The sequence below is a fragment of the Ananas comosus genome, unplaced genomic scaffold, assembly GCF_001540865.1.
Source record: "Ananas comosus cultivar F153 unplaced genomic scaffold, ASM154086v1, whole genome shotgun sequence".
In the NCBI taxonomy this organism is placed as follows: domain Eukaryota; kingdom Viridiplantae; phylum Streptophyta; class Magnoliopsida; order Poales; family Bromeliaceae; genus Ananas; species Ananas comosus.
In genome coordinates this window covers 19086-39617 of record NW_017890666.1, presented here as the reverse complement: position 1 = coordinate 39617, position 20532 = coordinate 19086, and the positions used below count along the sequence as shown (strand labels likewise).

The 20532-nt window shown below is 41.2% G+C and overlaps 1 protein-coding gene and 1 long non-coding RNA gene across 5 annotated transcripts; both read left to right on the top strand.

The window, feature by feature from the left end:
• Positions 1 to 617: 617 nt before the first annotated feature.
• Positions 618 to 6091, top strand: LOC109704049 (cycloartenol-C-24-methyltransferase 1; the record flags this gene model as incomplete). 4 transcript variants are annotated; one of them, XM_020224787.1, is given in 8 exon segments in its annotated part: positions 618 to 672; positions 796 to 843; positions 2429 to 2512; positions 2589 to 2789; positions 4227 to 4352; positions 4457 to 4554; positions 4783 to 4875; positions 6073 to 6091. In XM_020224787.1, coding segments are annotated over 7 exon segments (670 nt in total), but the record flags the coding sequence as incomplete, so codon positions are not given.
• Positions 6092 to 19233: 13142 nt separating this feature from the next.
• LOC109704051 lies at positions 19234 to 20231 on the top strand. The gene is made up of 5 exons (XR_002214145.1): positions 19234 to 19505; positions 19596 to 19693; positions 19776 to 19846; positions 19950 to 20061; positions 20176 to 20231. It is a non-coding gene; the product is annotated as an uncharacterized LOC109704051 (long non-coding RNA).
• The last annotated feature ends 301 nt before the right edge of the window (positions 20232 to 20532 follow it).

Below are 20532 nucleotides of genomic sequence, written 5' to 3'. Positions count from 1 at the left end.
CAGCCATTTAGTTATTCTAATGACTAAGCCAACATGTGGATATGCCATTTTTTAGAACTAGATAACAACAAGTTAATGATGAAATTCTGAAGGAACCTGAAAAAAGATCCGGATCACTGGGTGATTGACCTAAGTTCAGCAATTGGCTGCCCTTATCAACTGACGTGTGACAGAATGCATTACTACTGATTTCTTTCTCTGCTGGTTGACCAACCTGTATCTAGACTTTTCGGTAGCGCGCTGTTAACTAGAATCTTTCAATGATTAGAATCAGTTGTTCGATAAATTGATAGACAATTAACAGTGAATGATGTAAGCATATTAACAGGGCATGTTGAGATTAAAATGTTAATTTGACTCAAAATTTTTAATAATCTTATCTAAGACTAATTTTACATAAAGTTAAACTAAAAAAATCGAAGGGCTAGTTCAATCTCAGGCACTTGAATACCCCATTTATCCTTCCATCGAGACTAATATTTTGCAGGAGTCAGCAGCCTTCCAGTGTTTGTTGATGCCTCACTTTACTTTTGAGTTAATTTGATTGCAGTATGAACATTTCATAATAATTTTTTGCTGTTTGTTCTTAATACGATTTTGGTCATTGGTTATTGCAGCTTGACATCGGTTACAGGACTGAACAACAATGAATATCAGATATCAAGGGGCAAGGTATATTACCAGGCTTTCAACTATTTTTGTTGTGTCGACCTTTTCTAGTATATCAGATATCAAGGTTTTTTGCCTTATTTTCATTCCTAAAGTCGCTGTTATTTACGAATAGTTGTGTGGCAGGAGCTAAATCGGTTGGCAGGGTTGAGTGAATCTTGCAACTTTGTGAAGGTAGACAACAGTCCCCTCATGATTGTCTCTGTGAATGCAGACCCACCTATCTATACATAAAGTACATTATTAGTGTATCTCCTTTCATATCATAGCTACTCGCGTACTACTAGTTTAGCCTGAATTTTCCAGATAGATCAATCTTTCTATGTACTCCTCCAAGGGAATATATTTGCTTACACTCCAAAAAGTGAAGTTGCTTAAAGAAAGCATTCAGAAATTTCAACATTTTTTAGATTTCTATATTTGCAAATGTGAGATCTCTAAATAGGTATGTTTCCTTTTATATTGAAGCTACTGCTAGTTTAGCCGCAGTACTGCCAGTTGTTTCCTTCTAGAGAGCTTTGCTTACGCTTTGAAATGTAAAATTCCTTGAACAAAATATTCAGATTTTCTGAAGTTATAGATTGCTGCATCTGCAAAATTTTGATTTCTTAATAAATGGGCATAAATTTAATTCTAGAAGGATAAATTTGGCATTCTGAGAGCTAAATGTGCATTGAGCAAGGTTTAAAGTGTCGTGGCACTGGAGTGTGCCGTTGTCTGCCTGGCATGGTATGGCACCGGCACGCTTCTGTGCCAACACTTGGTAACGCTTGAGTGCCGATGGATACGTATGACCTCTTACTGGCACGCTTTGGCACGGATTTATTTCAGTTTTTTTAGTTTCAATAAACTCTTATAATATTATTTTGAAAGATTTAATCAAATAATTATGAATATCTATTATGTATAACTTACTATACTCATCAATTAATAATGTACTTGTAAGCTTTTTTATATGTAAAGTACAACTACACCTGATGCAGAATAAAAATTTTTACAGGTTAGAATTTTAAGAATGCAAAGGCATATTTCAATTTAGCTTTTAATTTTATTAGTATTTTTAATCTTCTAACGCAAAAAATAAATTTTTATGTTTGATGTGCCTCAAAATTTGTTTATTGACTTTGATTTTGTTCCCTTAATTCGCCAAGAATTTCACGGTGCGATAAATTTTGATAAAATAATTTATGAAAAGAAATGAATGTCTGTGGTAGAAGTGGAGAGCTTAGGCCGAAAAGGAGGGTGCGGGAGGCTTTGCCCCCTACGGTGTGGATCGGATATGTAAATTAAAAATTTGCCCGTATATTAATAAATAAAAAATTAAATTATAATTTTTTTTGACTTACCTAACAAGTAGATTTTTGATTTGTAATGTCCTTGGGGGATGTGGGATGCTTCGTGGTATCCCAAAGAACAAAACAAAAAGAAAAAAAAAGCAAAAGAAAAAAAAAAAAGAAACAGAGTGCCGTGGCACGGACCTGCGTATCACTCTGTCTCGCGCGATACGCAGTTCCGTGCTGCGGCACCGAGGGGGGTCCGAGACCCTTCCGTACCGTGCCACTTTCTTGGTGGCACGGTACGTGCGGTATGGGGCGGCACGGTACGTGCGGTATGGGGCGGCACTTTAAATCTTGCATTGTAGTCACTTGAGATATTTACTACCTCTATATTCTATGTTTAATCACAAAATTATGTGGACTTGATTTATGCAAAATGCAATCCTTATGTTTTCTTATTTTGCATTTCACTTTAATTGCAGGCTGACTTTATGCAGATGCCATTCTATGATAATACTTTTGATGCAATTTATGCAATAGAGGCAACATGTCATGCACCTGATGCGGTATACAAACTTGTCAAATTCTTTTCTGTGATTGCGAATGCACACAATCTTAATCCAATATTTTTGGTTGGTATAGGTTGGTTGCTATAAGGAGATATATAGAGTGCTGAAGCCTGGCCAGTGTTTCGCTGCCTATGAATGGTGCATTACGGATCACTTTGATGCTAACAATGAAAGCCACAAGAAAACTAAGGCTGACATTGAGCTTGGTAATGGCCTTCCAGATATCCGCACAACAACCCAATGCCTTGATGCTCTGAAGCTTGCAGGATTCGAGGTAAGTTGAGAGACATGTGGCTTATTGCACAGATCAAGCAGTAATTGATTCCTTTGGGATACACTTAGGGGTCTTTCATTTTACTTGTTTATTGTATTCCAAGAATATTATATATTTTTATATTTTGAATGACAAATTTGTTACCAACTAACCATGCCACTTGGGTTGGGAAGCTGTTGGACATTTGTGTATTCTTGTTAATGAACTACTCATGATTCCCATCAAGTATGGAATGACAAAACCTCCTAACCCATGGTATTGTAAATATGCCTGCTAGTTGGGAATGTATGGTGATTCCATAACTTCATCAACGTCTCTTGCAACTTCCCGACCTGAGTTCCATGGTGACGATTTGAATATTTTAAATAGAAAGTAGGAGGATTCCCAGAATACTACAAATTGTGGAACGAATGGCCTGTTAGGAGTATGTTTTATTGGATTTCAAGATCAATCTCCTATGTCTTATATCCATTTATATTGCGATTGTTAAATAATTGATATAACTGTTAGCTACTAGAAAATGGTGTTTTAATATTATGCATTCAACCATTTCATGTCTTAGCTTAAGACATTTTGATGGGCTCAAGACGTGACTGGGAGCTTGTTGGGATTCAAACACAAGATCTCCTACTTTAATAACATATTAAATAATGTGAAACAACCATTTATCTCTACATCTACTTAGATATCATGTTAAATGATGTGAAACAATCATTTATCTCTAAGGTGTCTTTAATATATTGTCTTTGGTACAAATGTATAAAACTTACCCGAACTATAGATCATTTTGATCCGACTACCCAATCTTTTGAAAATTTGATTTTAGTACCAATCTTTCAATTTATTTAAGTGATTTGATGACTCTTCGGATACAAAATTTAAGCTAATTTCTTACTTTAGTGAGTTTATAGTTATGTAAATTGCATAAATTATACCAAGTAAACCTGTAAAGATAAACGACGCATTCAAAATTTGAAGTTATAGAGTCACTAATTGGCTCAAAGCCTCAAATCCAATAAATTAAAAGGTCAGGTAGTAAAATCAAAATTTTTAAAGATTAGAGAGTCAAATCCAAATGCGTGATAATTGAGATAAGTTTTATACATTTTTACCTATTTATTTATTAACTCTTCCGTCACTTCTGGGCTTGAGACAATTTAATAGCCCAAGACATAAACTTAGGTGGAGAATGAACCCACGGCCTTACGAAATGAAGGGGTGCCCAAAAGATTGATCTGATAGGTTATGGACCCGAGAATATAGTTAACACCTTTCATTAGAAAACAAGTGGGAAGAAAAATTCTATCTTTCACATTAAATGCATTTTAGAGTTTTGGCTTTGAAGCATTACAGATAATTTTGGTTGATAGTAGTCCCACTCTATGCACTCATCTTTAGTACTTTGTGTTATACTGTGAATAACTTCGCCGCTTGAAGATTGTATGGGAGAGAGATCTTGCAGAAGATTCCACTGTGCCATGGTATTTGCCCTTGGATACAAGTCGGATATCCATTACTAGCTTTCGGTTGACAGGATTGGGACGTCTCATTACCAAAACTATGGTAACTTATATATAGATATTACTTCTTTTAGTTCTTCACTTCTTATACTGGTTCTGGCCCATCTTGTCTATTATTAATGTAAATTTTTTCCTTTCCTATTATAGGTTAAGGCACTAGAGTATGTTGGTCTTGCTCCGGAAGGAAGCGAGAGAGTCTCTTCATTCCTAGAGAAGGCTGCTGAAGGGCTTGTAGATGGTGGCAAGTGAGTTAAATTTCCACAACCTACAACTGCATAATTGAACTTACCATTAAGAATGCCTGATTGGGTTTATGCACTAGTTGATACAAGTGGAGGGCTGCTAATTCAGCAATAGTGGAGATCAAATCCAAACTTGACTATATGAATTTCATATTTGATTCTCCAATGTGGATTTATTTCTTGCTTTTGGACTCAAACGCATTAGTCTTACATTGGGTGATGTTGATGCAGGAAAGAGATTTTTACGCCAATGTACTTCTTTTTGGCCCGTAAGCCTCTTTCCGAATGATGAAGGAAGAGAAGGAAGTTTCAGGTTTTATTCAGGTTTGTCAACTATGGCCTCAAAAGCATCCTGTGCCTTTCATTCTATTTCGGTAATTGAGAACCCCTCAAACTTTGAGATAGACCCCTAAATCTCATGTATATTTTTTTTTTTTTCCTTGTGTTTGAGACCACCTCATCATCCTTTGTTTATTTTGATTTGAGTAATTTCATAAGATGAACTGCAGATGTTTGGTAAATTTGATGGTGATTCTCTTGAATTTAGTGGCTCTATTCAACTTTTATCTGACCCAGTGCTGGTTTTGTTTCTGCTTCGAGGGCTAATAACTAACAGAGCGATTTATATTAGCAGGATTTCCATTTCATTTGATGATAATAAGTCAAATCAAAACTAAGAGAAGTTGATGAATATCGATTGAAAAAGCAAAAAGGAAGAAAGGAAAGTTTATGGGTCTATTTCAAAAGGGATAACAGTTTGAGGCGTCCATATGTTTTTACCTTTTCCTTTCCGGAAACTGGATGAAATGTCTTGATATTTCCCTCTAAAATAACAGTGAGAAGTCGCGGGATATTTTGCTAGATTTTGAAGTTTGTGGGGGAGTTCACCTTGCTAAGCATATGTTTGTTGGTTACTACGATATCTGTGATTGCTGGTTCAAAATTTTTGCCGGTGTGTAGGAGTGTGAGAAACTCTATTTCATTCGTTCTGTTGAAGGCATTATATTTCGTGCCATGTGGTATGTGATGTTTCGGCTTTTTGTAGATTCTTATTTCTGGTCATAATTTATCAGTTTACTCTCATGTTTTGTTGGTTTATTTTGTTTCTTTTCCAAACCAGAAGTGCAATTTGGTTTGGTCTGGTCTGGGGCGGCTTGTTTGGGGGGGGGGGGAAAACTACTACCGAACCAATTTTTTTTGATTTATGGATTTGTAAATCTACATCAAACTCAATTCAGTTGGATTCGGTTTAACCAATTGGTATGGCTTGCGACATGATTCAAGTTGCTCGCAACTATCAAAAATAAAGAATGGTTACTTGTGATAAGATATTTACAGATCCGTTTTAAGTTTTGCCAACATGTTTGAGCCTTCTATCCAACGTCGTTTGGTCGCACATAGAGATAGAGAGAGGTCCCAACATAGTTTAGGCTGAATGGAAGATGGTTTGCGAAGCCTTAGCCTGTCTTTGTACCCATAAGTTGTTTTGGATAATACATAATAAGTTGTTTTTGATAATAGGAACTTTCAACTCTTTCTACGAAATTTTTGGATGTCAAACGGACCTCTCCAGATGGTAGTCCTGATGTGGGCCGATTTACCTTGATTTTCAATCAGTTTCGCTGCGGCGCCTGCTGCTCTAGCTAATTGTCCATCCTTCCCACATGTGAATGCGTGCTTCATATTATATTTGAATTCGCACTTTAGAAACTTAGATCTGAATATAATATTTTTTTTTCAAAATTTGGTGAGGAATTACTGTTTTCGAATTTGGTTGTGGGATTCGTTGTTTCTGTCAATTTAGTTTGGTTATAGAGACGGCTTGGATCCGATCTGTTGCTCTAAAATATAGAAATCCAACAAAGCAAGCACGAAGCTTTTCTCCTTTTTTTTTTTTTTTTTTTTTTTTTTTTTTTTTTTTTTTGGGTGCAGAACAGAAATATCGAAATCAAAACAAAAATATCAAAATCAACCAGGTAGGCTGTTGAATTAATTAGTCCATTTTGGACTCAAAACTTATTTTCTGAAAATAGTTCGTACGATAGCGTAGATCAGTAAAACAAGTTGGAACCCCAAATAGAATATAGCTTATGGGTTCGGTGCTTTTAGAAAGAGCGCAAAGTTATTGAGGTGGGAATGTACCGAGGCCCCCTCACCTACAAGGCATAATGAAATGGCCCCTAAACTTAACCTTTTTCTTTTTCTTTTTCTTTTTTTGAAAAAACTTCAAATATCATCTCTATGATTTAGTGATTTTTCATTTTAGTACTATGAGGTTGTTACTTTTAGTATCAGATCCATTTCATTGGCCGAAAGTGTAGTGTACTAACTTTCAGGATAATTTCCCGAATTTTGGCCAAATTGGGCCAAGTTTGGAGAAAATGGCGTATGAGACTAATATTGGAGGAAGTTTAGAAGCAAAAGTTTGGGTTGAGTGAAAATTTCATTAAATGAGAGGGGTTAAGTTGCAATTATAGTGGGGTTTATGGATAAGACCTAATTCATCATCTTCTACGTGTACAAGATAATGTAAGTTTTGAGGAGCCCAAGGATCTATCTAGATTGTATAAAACACCTAGAGGGGGGTGAATAGGTGTAAAAGCCAAAAACCTCAAATCTCAGTGTGATAAAAAATAAATGCGGAAAATAAAAATCACACCGAAATTTACGTGGGAAAACTCCAAATTAGAGAAAAACCTACGGGACCAACACGCGAAAAAATAATTCACTAAAAGAAAAGATTATAAGGTGATTACCGATCCCACGGACTTAACCTCTCTTAACCTCCTATGAATCTCGCGCAATCCTCCGGGTTGTCCACGCCCTCATGTTTGAATCCACGAATGCCACGTTCTAAATCCATGAAACGCCTCCACTTCGAATCCACGAAGCTTTCGATCCGAATCCTCGAACTGTCTTCAATCACGCCGAATCCACGACACCGCCCATGAAGAATATCATGAATATGATGATCCTTCGCTTAGAGTATCGATGAAAGCCAGGGAAGAGAACTTCAAGCGAAGAGTAGATCAAATCGACATATAGATATCAATTTTCAATATCACGATTTGACCTAAAAGAGGCTAAAATGTAGAAAATAGGTTTTAGATGAAATTCGAGCCTCTAGGGTTTCTCAAACATGTATTTTCGTGATGCTTCATGACTTAGAGAATCCTAATAGCTTATTTATAGGCTTTAGAATCAATTAAAGTCGAATTAGAAAGTTTTTCGAAATTTACATTGTGTACCGGTACACTTTTAAGGTGTTACCGGTTACACAATGACGGAACAAAAAACCAACGAAACTCTGAAACCGGTTACATGTCGATGGTTGTACCGAAACATGATTTGTACCGGTACACGTTCAATGCTGTACCGGTATACAATGCAATTTTCAGATTTTGCATTGTTTCGAGTTTCACACAACTCCGAGGTACTTTCTAATCCACTAAACTTTGATATTCATGATTCTAACGTCTATAACTAAGTATGAATTACCATAACATGTAACAAAACTTTATCTGAGCATCGTCATTCATGTTGTGAGTTATTTTTGATTTCTCCGAAGTCTTGGATTCTTCGATCTTCGACGATACGCACCGAACCTTCAAGACTCGGACTCAATTCACGAAACTTGCCAACACTCAAGATTTAACAATCTCCCACTTTGGCAATTTTGTGATAAAACTCAAAAACTCACAAATTACATCATAAAAGAAAATGAAGTTCAATTGTCATCACCAAAACATTGAACTCGCGTGTAATCCAAATACAATTTGAAATTCAAAATTACATCAAAACTCCTAAAACAGACTTCACAACTAGGAGTCTTGAAGTCTTGATTTCCTGCAAAACAGATTATCCAAAAATAATGTAGAAATTTGAAACCATTAGATTCTTATACCTTCAATATACCTTCAATGTCATTTTTCTCGAAACTTCAAGACTTCTCCCCCTTTGTTCTTGAATTCTTTGCAACGTATCGAAACCCCGATAGCGATTATCGAACTTTAGCCAAATTGGTTAAAGTGCCGAGAGAAATGGATGGACAAAGTGCGGTTGACATTCCAGCAATATTGGAAGGGTTAAAAAAGAGTTCTAAAAGAGTTAAAAGGGTCTTAGCATCGACCGGCGCGAAATAAAATCGAAAATGGTGCAAAATCAACATTCTCGGCAAAGTGTACCGGTACAACCATCGAGTTGTCACCGGTACAGCCCTGCAGACCGAGAAGAACTTGCTCTCGGGTTTGAGTTTTCATAGAAGTGTATTGGTACACCCCTGGTGTGTACCGGTACACATTGGTAAAATCCGAGGAGGCTGCTCTCGGGTTGCTCTCTGCGTAATCGTGTAACCGGTGACAGAACAAAGTGTACCGGTACACTTTGGTCTGGCAGCAACAATAAGGTCTGTTGCAAATAAGCGTTTTTGGGCGGGCTTAGTTGCAAATGTTACAACATGTAATATACCCCACACTCCTCTCCTTCACAGCCAACACCCCACACACCCTCTCCCTCTCATTTCTCTCTCTCTCTCTAGAAATCTCTCAAAGGAGTAAGGAGGAATAGGAGGAGAAGGATTTTTGGAGGGTTTTGAAGCTTGGAGAAGATCTAGATCTCTCCAACAAGAAAGACCTTGGAAAGCTTTGGGCCAAGGTGAGGTTTTCATGAAAACCTAGGCTAGGGTTTGGATTTATGTCCTAAAAAACTAGATTTTGATCTTCTAATGAGTATAGAAAGCTAGTTGGAGCTATAGAACACATGAAAACTCATGTTTCTTCAAAGTGCTCTAATGGTGGATTTCTAGGGTTTGCTTTATATGCCCTAGAAATGATTTGGATGGTTCTAAATGAACTTCTAGAGATTAGACAAACTCTCTTTTGCTTGTTTTAGAGATCAAAACCTAGGATTTAGCAAATGGCAATGTTAGGGCACCCAATTTGGAGCTTTTGTTTCCGCATGTTTCTATGGCAAATTGATCTTAAAAAAACCTAATTAGGGATCAAACGAACACGTTGGGCAACTCAGTTTGACGTTACGAAAAGCCTACGTAGGAGTTCTAAGTATAAAGCCTAATTTGGCTTCGTTTTGCCGCAGGCGAGAAAGTAGGGCTTCGAAAACTTCAAGAAATTCACCGTAGCACATTTGCAATCATACAAGGTGGGTGGTGCATACCAAGGACCTCGAAATTTCTTTTATATCTAAAGTGTCATATTTGAGCATATGTATGTATTTGAGCATATTGCATAGTAGGGTAATTTTAGGCTTCTTTTTGCATGTTGCGAGTTCAAATGCATGTGAAAATTTTATAACCCTACGTATGCATGATAAATGACAAGAACTTAATAGATTTAGAGAACAAATGTGACATGTGGACATGAATGTAGAAAATGACATTGATGAGTCAAGAGTGCTAAGTCGAACACTTAGAAAACAAGTGTGGCATTAGTGAATGAGTACAAGAACAAAGTAGTGTATATGACACTAGTAAAGGTTAATGAATGCAAGTATACAAAGGTAGTGACATTATGACATAACAACCTTAGAATTAAGGGTCATATGTGCATTGTTTCCTTATAGTTAAGGAATAAATTGGACTTGACATCCTTATAGTTAAGGATTGGATCATACTCACCTGTAAGTCCTTACTCGAGGGTGGTAGTTCTTCCTCCGGAGTTATCATCACTGGGTAGTAGCGAGTATCTCCCCAGAGGACGGTCCTGTCGGGTTGTAGCGGGTATCTCCCCGATAGTAGGGATTTGGTTGGTGAGTCGTTGGGGGCGAAACCTACGGGTTAGCCAAGAGATTGGGCAATGATTGTGATCTTGCATTCATCATGAGCATACTACTGAGCATTGCATCGATTATTGTTCAGGCATATTAGCTGCATTTGTACAGTTTTGTTACTATCTACATCTATTTTCTTACATTATGCCTGATTTAGATCTAGTGGGAAAGTCGGCGTGGTTGGTTGCCAAATCCACTAGGAACTTTGTTGTAGTTATCACACCCCATTTTTCACAGAGCCTGGACCGAGCGAGCCGGCGGATGATCGCGGTAAGGGTATCGTGCCCTAGATAGGGACCACCCGAGATGGTTTCTTATTTTGGTTTAGTTGCTGTTGATGCCAAAATTGAAATTAACATGCCGACCTAATCCACGTATGAGCCAATAAAGACACGTGGTACACCAGGAGTCGGCAATAAGGCGCTTGAAGGTTTTTGGCGGGAACGGTTGAGAAGTAGGCATAACTTCCACGATGGAGCATAACTTCCATGAGGAGTGGGCGTAACTTCCACGATCATGGTTACAACTACTCCCCCACTACTTTCAACCGACCAATAATGTGGGCTGAGAAGACATCACTATAAATAGTAACTTCAAAGCCTGTAATGGGGGTCTTTCTCCATCCTGAACGAGAAGATCACTCTTATTTCCTCTGCATTTTATCGCTTTTCTAGTAGTTTAAATGTAATCTTTTTCTTTTCCGCATTTACTGCTTTCCTAGTAGTAGTTCGCTAAGTAGAACCCTGGAGTCTGTCTGCCCCACGGGCATCACTCTGTTGTAGACTACATTTGCAGAGTCTGTCTGCCACGCGGGCATCACTCTATTATAAACTATATTTCTGAGTCTGTATGCCCTTCGGGCACACTCTTTTTTATTATTATATAAAGGTATTCGGCTCTTTCAGCCGACCAGTCGTTGTGTACTTCTTCTATTCGGCTCTTTCAGCCGACCAGTTACTATGTACTTCTTCCATTTGGCTCTTTCAGCCGACCAGTTACTGTGTACTTCTTCCATTCGGCACTTCTGCCGACATTGATCCCTGCACAGTTCGTACATTCGGCTCTTCCAGCCGAACCAGTTTTATAGTGAAGGTTTTCGAACCCGGCTGATTTGATCCCTCATCAGCTGAATCGCTTGATCCAGTCGAAGGGCGCAAACTTCGAGGGTCACTATCCGTAGTCGTTCCTCGCCCCGACGCACTTTCCGAGGAGGATCTTTGACTGGGTCAAGGGTTGGAAAATTCGGCAGCCTAATAATTTTGGCACGCCCGGTAGGACTCGATTTTAGATAAATTCACATTCTTATTGAAATTATGGCTGATGATAATGCCATGAATTTGCGCATGGGTTGTTCCTAGAAATTCTGGGAGTGATCAACCTAGTGATTCAGATAATGATGGCGAATGTCAAGTAGTTTTGCCAGTTGAAAGAGAAACTAGTGGACAGTTGGCTCATCAAGAACCGAGTCTACATCGGGCACTCGGCCAGATGAGCCGAGTCCTGCAAACTTTAGATCAAAATATCCATCAAAGTACCGCTCGACTAGATGTGGTGCTGGCCGCCATCACGGCCTATAATGAAAATATTGCACGAATAGAGCAATTATTGACTCGAAATGAGCAACCAATGATAGGCTTACAAAGGCTTATGATGACACCAGTATTGCAAAATCCTGCGATACCGGTAAATAGCAGGGGGCACCATTCTAAGCGGCTTACAGACCGGCAGTCGTTAATACCGGTCAACAGCCGAAAATTACATGTGGATTTTCACCACCTCCGTCGATGGCAACATACCAGCCCCAAAATGTAGGAGCTAGAGCTGGGGGGCAGGCTCCAAATATTCAAGGAGCAAATTCCATAGTACAAAACTTCGGACCATTACAAGGACCGAATGCAGCACAATCACAAGTTCCTTTGCAGGGAAACAATAATGAAATATATGCGCAAATTGAAGAAGCCATCTAAAATACTTTTGGAGTAGGCGCAAGGCCGACAATGCGGCCTATATTAGATTATCTTATCCTGCAAATATAGACAAAGAGCATCCATACCCGGCAAACTGAAAAATGCCGAAGTTTGATAAATTTTCTGGGAATGAGACTGAAAACACCGTCGAACATGTGGCACGGTTCACGGCACAGTGCAGGGAAGCCGCGACAGAAAGCAGAAAAGTAGTCAAGTCATAGTTACAGGCTTAAAGCAAATGCAAAAACAAGCAAAGTAAAGAGAAGAAAAAACTAAGCAAAGTAAACATCGTCCTAAAATAAAGAAACAAAGCTCGAAGATGACGTCACTCGGTGTCCTCCTCATCATCATCATCATCATCTCCTGCTACAGCTCCAGATTTCCTAACATCAGGAGCACCAGTGGACGGTGGAATGAGTGGATGTCTCAATGTCGATCTCGTATAGGTAGTATGGGTAGGAAATACGTCGTCATGTCGACATCCCAGTTTTTCCATAATCCTCTTCATTCCTTCTTCCATATTTTTACCAAGTAGCTCCACCTTCTTCTTTAAAGATCGCACCTCATGGTGAAGTGACTCTACAGTGATAACTCCCCCTAAACTCGAAGATCCTTCACGCTCTGCACGAGGTGGAGGTGCTGAACTAGAAGCTCCTCTGGAAGATCCCTTAGTCTGCTGAAAAGTCTTCAACGTACTTACAGACTTGGCCAATATCACTACATCAATTGGTCCAAGACCAGTATCGTATTTCTCACATGACACGTCTACTCCATTTTCTTGAAGAATCCTCGTGATCAATAAAGGAAATGGGAGTAGGTCACGTGTAACGCACTGGACCTTAGTAAATAGCGAGGTTCGAGTGTTTGATCTGTGTTCCGAGTTTTTTCAGATAATCTGGAGGGTCGTTGATAGTGTTCCGACCTATGGCTCGTATCCCGAAGATCGAGGTTTAAAACTTGGCACCAAAATCCAAAAGATTGGATTTTTAGATCTGCTCTCGGGTTGCCTCAGCAGGGCTGTGTACCGGTACAGCCTTGATGGTTGTACCGGTACAGATGTGGTGAATGGCCAACCCAAGACTCGGGCTGGCTGTCTCGCAGGATTTGTATCGGTACACTTTCCCGTGTACCGGTACACTTTTCTGTGTACCGGTACACTTTTCGGTACACAATGCAGTGCGAGCTATTTTTGCGGAGGGGTGTATTTGCAATTGTTGCAAACTCTATATAACCCACCCCAGCCTCTTTTGAGAGCTTTTTTGAGCCCTAACCAGTGGAGAACAAGGTGAGCCTCTTTCCCTTTGATTTCTTCTCAATTTTTGATGGTTTTAGCTAGTTTTTGATCTCCTTCTTTTTGTCTCTTTTTGCTTCTTGTTGGTTTCTACCATGGGAGAAGCCTTGAGCTTGTGATTAAAGCTTTGTGGAGGGAGGATCTTCAACCCTAGCTTACTTGAAGCCTTGTTTTGGAGCTCTTGTGAGGTTAGTAAGCCCAATCTACTTCTTGATTCATGTTTTAGTAGCTTTTACTAAGTAAACTCTAGATTGAGCATAGTAGGGTTAGTAATGGGGATTTTGAATTTGAGGGTTTTGCAGCCCAATTGATCTTCTTAGAACCTTTGTTTAGGTTGGATTAGAAGGCCTCTAACTCCTTTTTGGAGATCGTGAGGGGTTTTCTTCGCATTCGGTGAGTTTCCTTCACCTCTACTTGAGTTGCTTAATGTTTGAGCTTATGATTATTCGTAGCGTTCGTGTATCCCTCCTTTTGTTACCTTTAGGGTACTAGGAGAGTAGTGGGCACCTTCGTCGGCGCAAACGAAGGGTTTCAAGAAGTCACGGTGGGTTTTACTTCATGAAACAGGGGAGAAATATCCCCTATGTGTTTTATACTTGTCGTATCATCGAAATGCATACATATTCATACTAGATAGAATTTTTATAAATTTTAGGATACTTAAAATGTATGTGTTATGTATCGTGAAAACTCAACTCTATATAGTAGAGCTATATGTGTATTAGGTATGCATGTGAAAAGTATTATATATTGCAAGTTGGAAATATGTCCTCTATGATGAAAATGACTCGAATTATGTATTCTTGAATACTAAACTCATATTTGGGCAAAGTGAACAAAAGTGCCATAAAGGGGCACCGAACTAGCAAACTGTAAAACTACAATATAGAGACATAGTGATAGGCCATTGTGACATCGACTATATTCCATGTTTTAGACATGATGACATAGTGATAGGCCATTGAGAGATTTACTACATTCCATGTTTTAGACATGATGACTTGAGACTCGAGACGGACTTTTACTGTGACGCCCCAACTTCCCAGGGGGTCACCCATCCTAGAACTACTCCCGTCCTAGCACGCTTAACTCTCTTAACCTCTTGGGCCTTGCCACCACCCAAAATGCTTAAGCCGAGTTAAGAGTTTAGCCCTATTATATCTTATATATAGGACTATCCAGGGTCTCACATTTACGCTTGTTTGCCATTGTGGTCATTCGCACATACTTCTGAGGGTCGCTCCCTATAAGCCGGCACTCCGGAGATAGCCATCGCGACACATGCTTGCCCGTGCGGGATTGGACGCCGAAATGGGATGCCGTGGAGAAGGCTCATTCCTAGAGTGGTGATGTTGACTACCACGGGGCCATTAGGTACGGCGCAAGCCGAACTACCCATAGTAGGTCCTATGAGATTTGGAACAAGTGAAACCAATTTGTAAATGAATAATTTGACAAGTTAGTAAACATTGACCATTTACTAGTTATCTGTGGACATCAATAGTAGTTGCACTTATGCATATTTATGGTATAGTAGCATTCTTACTTATGAAAATTCATGCTAAGTAGAGATATCATGTTGTAGTAAACTTTCATGTTTATTTGCTTATTGTTCATATTGCTTTACTCGTACTTACCCCTTTTCAGCTTTTGGGCCTAGTGGCGCATTTCACTGAAGTAAGTAATTGCCTACTAGAAATTATTATTTAATAGTTCTCACGCCCTCTGTTTTATGATTCTATCTCAGAGCCCTCTACACCGGTGGAGGCACGGGATCGCGGCAAGGGAATCGCTTAGCTAGCTAGCGAGGAGCGTTTCTTTTGCTTATTAGGTGGTTTACTCTCCTTTTTGTTTGTAGTTGAGAGTGAGAGGTTTTGTATCCATGTATAGAGAACACCATTGTTGTACTTTTAGCACTTGTGTTTTGGATGTTCATTGTACTACTTTATGGTTACTCTTAGTGGATTTGTTAACTCTTTTATTTGCCTCTATATCTCTTAGAATCTAAATATTGTTCTATACTCTGATACTCCTAGATGTCATTTTATTATCACTTTATTTATAGTAGTTTTGTAGACGCCTTATATATTTTAGACGTATGGCGGGTCTGGACACGTACCGGGTGGGCTTCCGCTAGGTATCGGGGGGTGACAGATTAATTTGGTATCAGAGATTAGGATTGAGTCTTAGTGGACCTAGCAAACCTTAGGCTGGTTGGACTATAAGAAATAGGCTCGTGAGAGACAACGTAACATCGGGAGTTAGTAGTGAAGCACACTTCTTTACTTTCACATGATTTGGGTATTATCTTCTGAAGTGGGGATTTGATAGCGTGGGTTTTACTAACTTACGCTTTTATGATGTTGTAGTGAGATGTTGTAGTGAGATACCGATGATACACTCTCAATCTGCAGGAGCGGATAATGCGGCACACCTTGAGGAGGTAGAGACCTCCGCTACCGCCGGATCCAGCGAGGTCCGTGGGTTGAGGAGCCAGCTAGCGGCCCTCACTGACTTGGTGTCGAAGCAGACAGCGGCAGCTCAGCAGCAGGCTGATGTGGCGTGCCGACAGGAGGTGCGGATGAAGCGGCTCGAGAACCTTCTTCTACAGCAGGCAGCTTCTAGGGAGGCTCCGGTTCTTTCGCCCCCTGCACTTGTTGGGGACATCGCACCGAGGGCGCCGTCACCCGCACCCAGATCTTCGCGTGCGGCCCCCTAGTCGTGCCTCGGGAGGAGGACTTTGTAGCACCACCTATTAAGGTGCCTCCGGCGGGGACGATTTTTCCTGCAATGGTCGAGGGAGCAGAGTGGGATCGACTTATAGAGCGCCTCAATGAGTTCAGGAGGTGCAGCCCACGAATCTTCGACGGCGAGAAGGTCGACCACTGGATCGTGGAAAAGTGGTTGATGCACATGGAGAAGCTCTTCCGCGACACCTTCGTAGAGGAGAGGGACAGATTTTGGCTCGCCACACACCACTTAGATGGCAAGGCCTACCGCTGGTGGTTGGATATTCAGGAGAACCCCAGCACCGATTTGGCGTCTATTTCTTGGAAGAAGTTCAAGGAGTTTCTGTTGGCGCACTACTTCCCTGACAGTGTCAAGAGAAAAATGGAACAGGATTTGCGTAACTTACGCCAGGGAGACCAGACCATAGCCGAGTTTGAGAGGGAGTTTTCTCGGCTTCTACATTGCGTGCCTTTCGTCGTGCGGGACGACGAGGACAAGGCCCGCATCTTCGAGCAAGGATTGCGATCGTCTATCTTCCGGTTTGTGCAATTCTCTAACCTCCAAACCTACCGGGAGGTGGTGAATCGCGCGCTCATCATGGAGAGTGGCGCGGCGGATGTGCAAGAGTGGCGAGAAGGTTTGGACAAGGGTAAGGGCAAAAGGCCCGCGGCTGAGGGTGCAAGTCAGATGCACTTTAGGAGGCCGCCGAAGCACCCTAGGAGCCAGCAGCGTGGGCGCGGCTCGACAGCGTAGCGAGGAGGATCTGATCGACGCCGATCTCCCCAATGCGTGATCTGTGGTGGTCCCCATATTCCATCGCAGTGCCCGCAGCGGGGAGGGAGGTGTTTCCTTTGTGGCCAGAAGGGCCACTTCTGGACCGAGTGCCCGAGGGGTTCATCACCGACACCGTCGATTGCATCGGCACTGGCTCTACGAGCCGCTAGTCAGGGGACTCCATCGGCACAGTACCAGCCTGGACGGTCATCCGTCCAGCGACAGAGTGAGGGATCTAGACAGGCCCCGAGTGGGCGCATGTATGCCGCTCAGACTGAGGAGGCGGCAGTAGCCGAGGATGTGGTTGCAGGTATTATTTTATTAAATGGCATTCGAGTTCGTGTATTGTTTGATACCGGTGCATCACATTCATTTATAGATCGGTTGTTTGCCGAGTTGCATGGCATCCCTTTGGTTCCCTTGTTGCATCCGGGACAGGTTGTAGTACCTGACCACATTTTGGATATTCAAGAGTTTTGCTTCAGTTCCCCTGTTCGGGTAGGGGCTTGGATTATGCCCGTGGATCTGCTAGCTTTGCGCAAGTTGGAGGAGTTCGATGTGGTCTTGGGTATGGACTGGTTGACTAGGTACTATGTCTTGGTTCATTGCAAGAATCGCACGATTACTTTTAGAGAATCGGGGCATACTGAGGTTGTATTTAGAGGATGCCAGAGTTCGCTGTTTGCGATGACGATCAGCTTTTCTCGAGCTAGGCAGCTGATCAGCAGAGGTTGCATAGCCTTTTTGGCTAGTGTTGTTCTGAGGGGCGTTGATGACACCTCTAGGATTGAGGATATCCCGATGGTGCGGAAGTTTCAGGATGTGTTTCCAGCTGAGCTACCGAGTATGCCACCTGATAAGGAGATTGAGTTTCTGGTAGATCTCGTCCCTGGGACTATCCCAATCTCAAAGGCGCCCTATAGGATGGCACCGGCAGAGTTGAAGGAGCTGAGGGCACAGCTGCAGGATTTGTTGGATATGGGCTTCATTCGACAGAGCGTCTTGCCTTGGGGAGCACCAGTCTTATTCGTCAAGAAAAAGGACGGATCACTGCGCCTATGTGTGGATTATTGTGAACTTAATAAAGTCACGATCAAGAATAAGTATCCGTTGCCAAGGATCGACGACTTATTTGATCAGCTTCAGGGATCGTGTGTGTATTCCAAGATCGACTTGCAGTCGGGATACCACCAGTTAAAGATCAAACCCGAGGATGTATCGAAGACGGCTTTCAGAATACGTTATGGACATTATGAGTTCACAGTTATGCCGTTCGGACTTACTAATGCCCCGACAGCTTTTATGGATTTAATGAACCGTGTTTTTAAGTCTTATCTAGACAGGTTCGTTGTGGTATTCATCGACGACATCTTGGTTTATTCCCGAAGTGATGCAAATCACGAGGAACATTTGAGGCTTGTACTTCAAATATTTCGGAAAAAGGAGCTTTTTGCCAAGTTGAAAAAGTGTAAATTTTGGCTTCGGGAGGTGGCATTCCTTGGACATTTGATTTCAGGATCGGGTATAGCCGTGGATCCCAAGAAGATTGAGGCGAGACCGACGAGCGTCACGGAGATATGGAGCTTTCTTGGATTGGCCGGTTACTACTGGAGATTTGTCGAGGGGTTTGCTAAGTTATCTACACCCCTCACGAGACTCACGCATAAAGGCGTCAAGTTCGTTTGGAGCGATGCTTATGAAAGGAGCTTTCAAGATTTGAAGCAAAGATTGACGACCGCCCTGATCCTAACCCTGTCAGTTGCTGGAGTAGGGTATGTGGTTTATAGTGATGCTTCGTTTAATGAATTGGGTTGCGTTTTGATGCAGGATGGTAAGGTGATCGCGTATACTTCTCGCCAACTAAAGGACTATGAGAGAAACTGTAGTGCGATGAACTTTAGCAAACTTGCAGAGTTCAAGTGTGGTGATGCTATTTGGATTTTCCCTACATGTTCTCGAGGGTTTGGAGATGTTACCGAACAATTTTGAGAGTGTTCGGAGTGCGGGAAGCGAGAAAGTGCATCGCAGCTTGCTACTTTGCAGATTCTGCAATGTGTACCGGTACAGCCATCATGGTGTACCGGTACACAATGCATCAGAAGCTGCAGCTGCGTGGCAGCAAGGCCATTTTGGTCTTTTTACATCTCCTACTCATCCTTATCCCTCCCAGCTCGACCCTGAGGTTGTATTACACTTAGAAACTCAGGAAAAAACAGGTTTTAGCTATCCTCTTTCTCTCTCTAGGGTTTGGAGCTCAAGAGAGCTTGGTGTAGTGGTTTCGGCTTTTTCGACGTGCTTTCCTTGCGCTAGCTGGTTCGGGAGGATTTGGAGGAGCTCTCTTTCTGTGAACTGGTGGAGGTGAAGGTTTTCTTGCAGCCCAACTTAGTTGGAACCTGGTTTGCATTAAGGTATGAAGGATTAAGCAACTTTTCTCTCTCTAGTTTCATAGTAGTTGTTAGTAGTGGTTGTTGGAGCCAATTTGAATTCTTTGCTAGCAGCGGATTTGGATGGAGGTGTGGCGCAGCCCAAGAGGGTTTTGGAGGCTGTGATTTTCCTACTCAAGCTCAGGAAGGAGCTGATTAGAGGCTTGAATCAGGTATTAGCCAACTTGTTGACTTATGTTAAAGCTATACTAGGTTTGTGAGGTTCTAGTGCTGATTTTGTGTTGTGGGTTGCAGCAACCATGATTTCCTCTTTGAGCTGAAATTGGGACCTCGTGAAGTTAGGTTGGAAGGTATTTCAGCGAGTGGTAAGTAGAAATTGCAATTGGAATTCACTCTAGTAAGATTTCAGCCTATACTTCTTTGAAGTTCTTGTGTGACGAGGCTGTTTTTGATGTTTCTTCGCGGCAGGTTGCAACAACGAATTGATTGGTTCTTGACTGACCTTGGGGAGCTTTCGGAGAGTTAAATTTCAAGTTTAAACAGCTCCAAAATAGGAAATTAAGCTACTACACTACTCAAGGTGAAGTAATAGCCGATTTTTGATGCTTTGTTCATAGTTGACGCAGTTTCTGGGAGACTGCTCGCAGCAGGTTCGCGGATTATCTTGAGCTGATTTTGGTACTCCTTTGAGCAGGTTTGAGCTGAGTTTTGAGGACACCTAGCTTCCTTATTGAGCTCACTCAATTTTCCTTGTTCTAGGTATGAATTAATGCCTAGTATGCATTAATAGGTGAGGTTTTCTGATTGTTCAGCTAAGAGCTGATTTTAACTTGTGTTAAGGGATTGAGAGACGTTGGACTTCACGCTATTACTTGGTTGATCGGGATCTTCCCTTAATAGGTGGGTCGGACCTCACCAGAGCAAGTGAATCTCCTCTATGTTCTGTATGATACTTTGGAATTGTTATTTAGATGCAAGTGAATGACTAAGTTGCTAAATGCAGGGTACTTGCGCGTACTTGTTGGGTATCATTGTTTGACGACAACTAGTT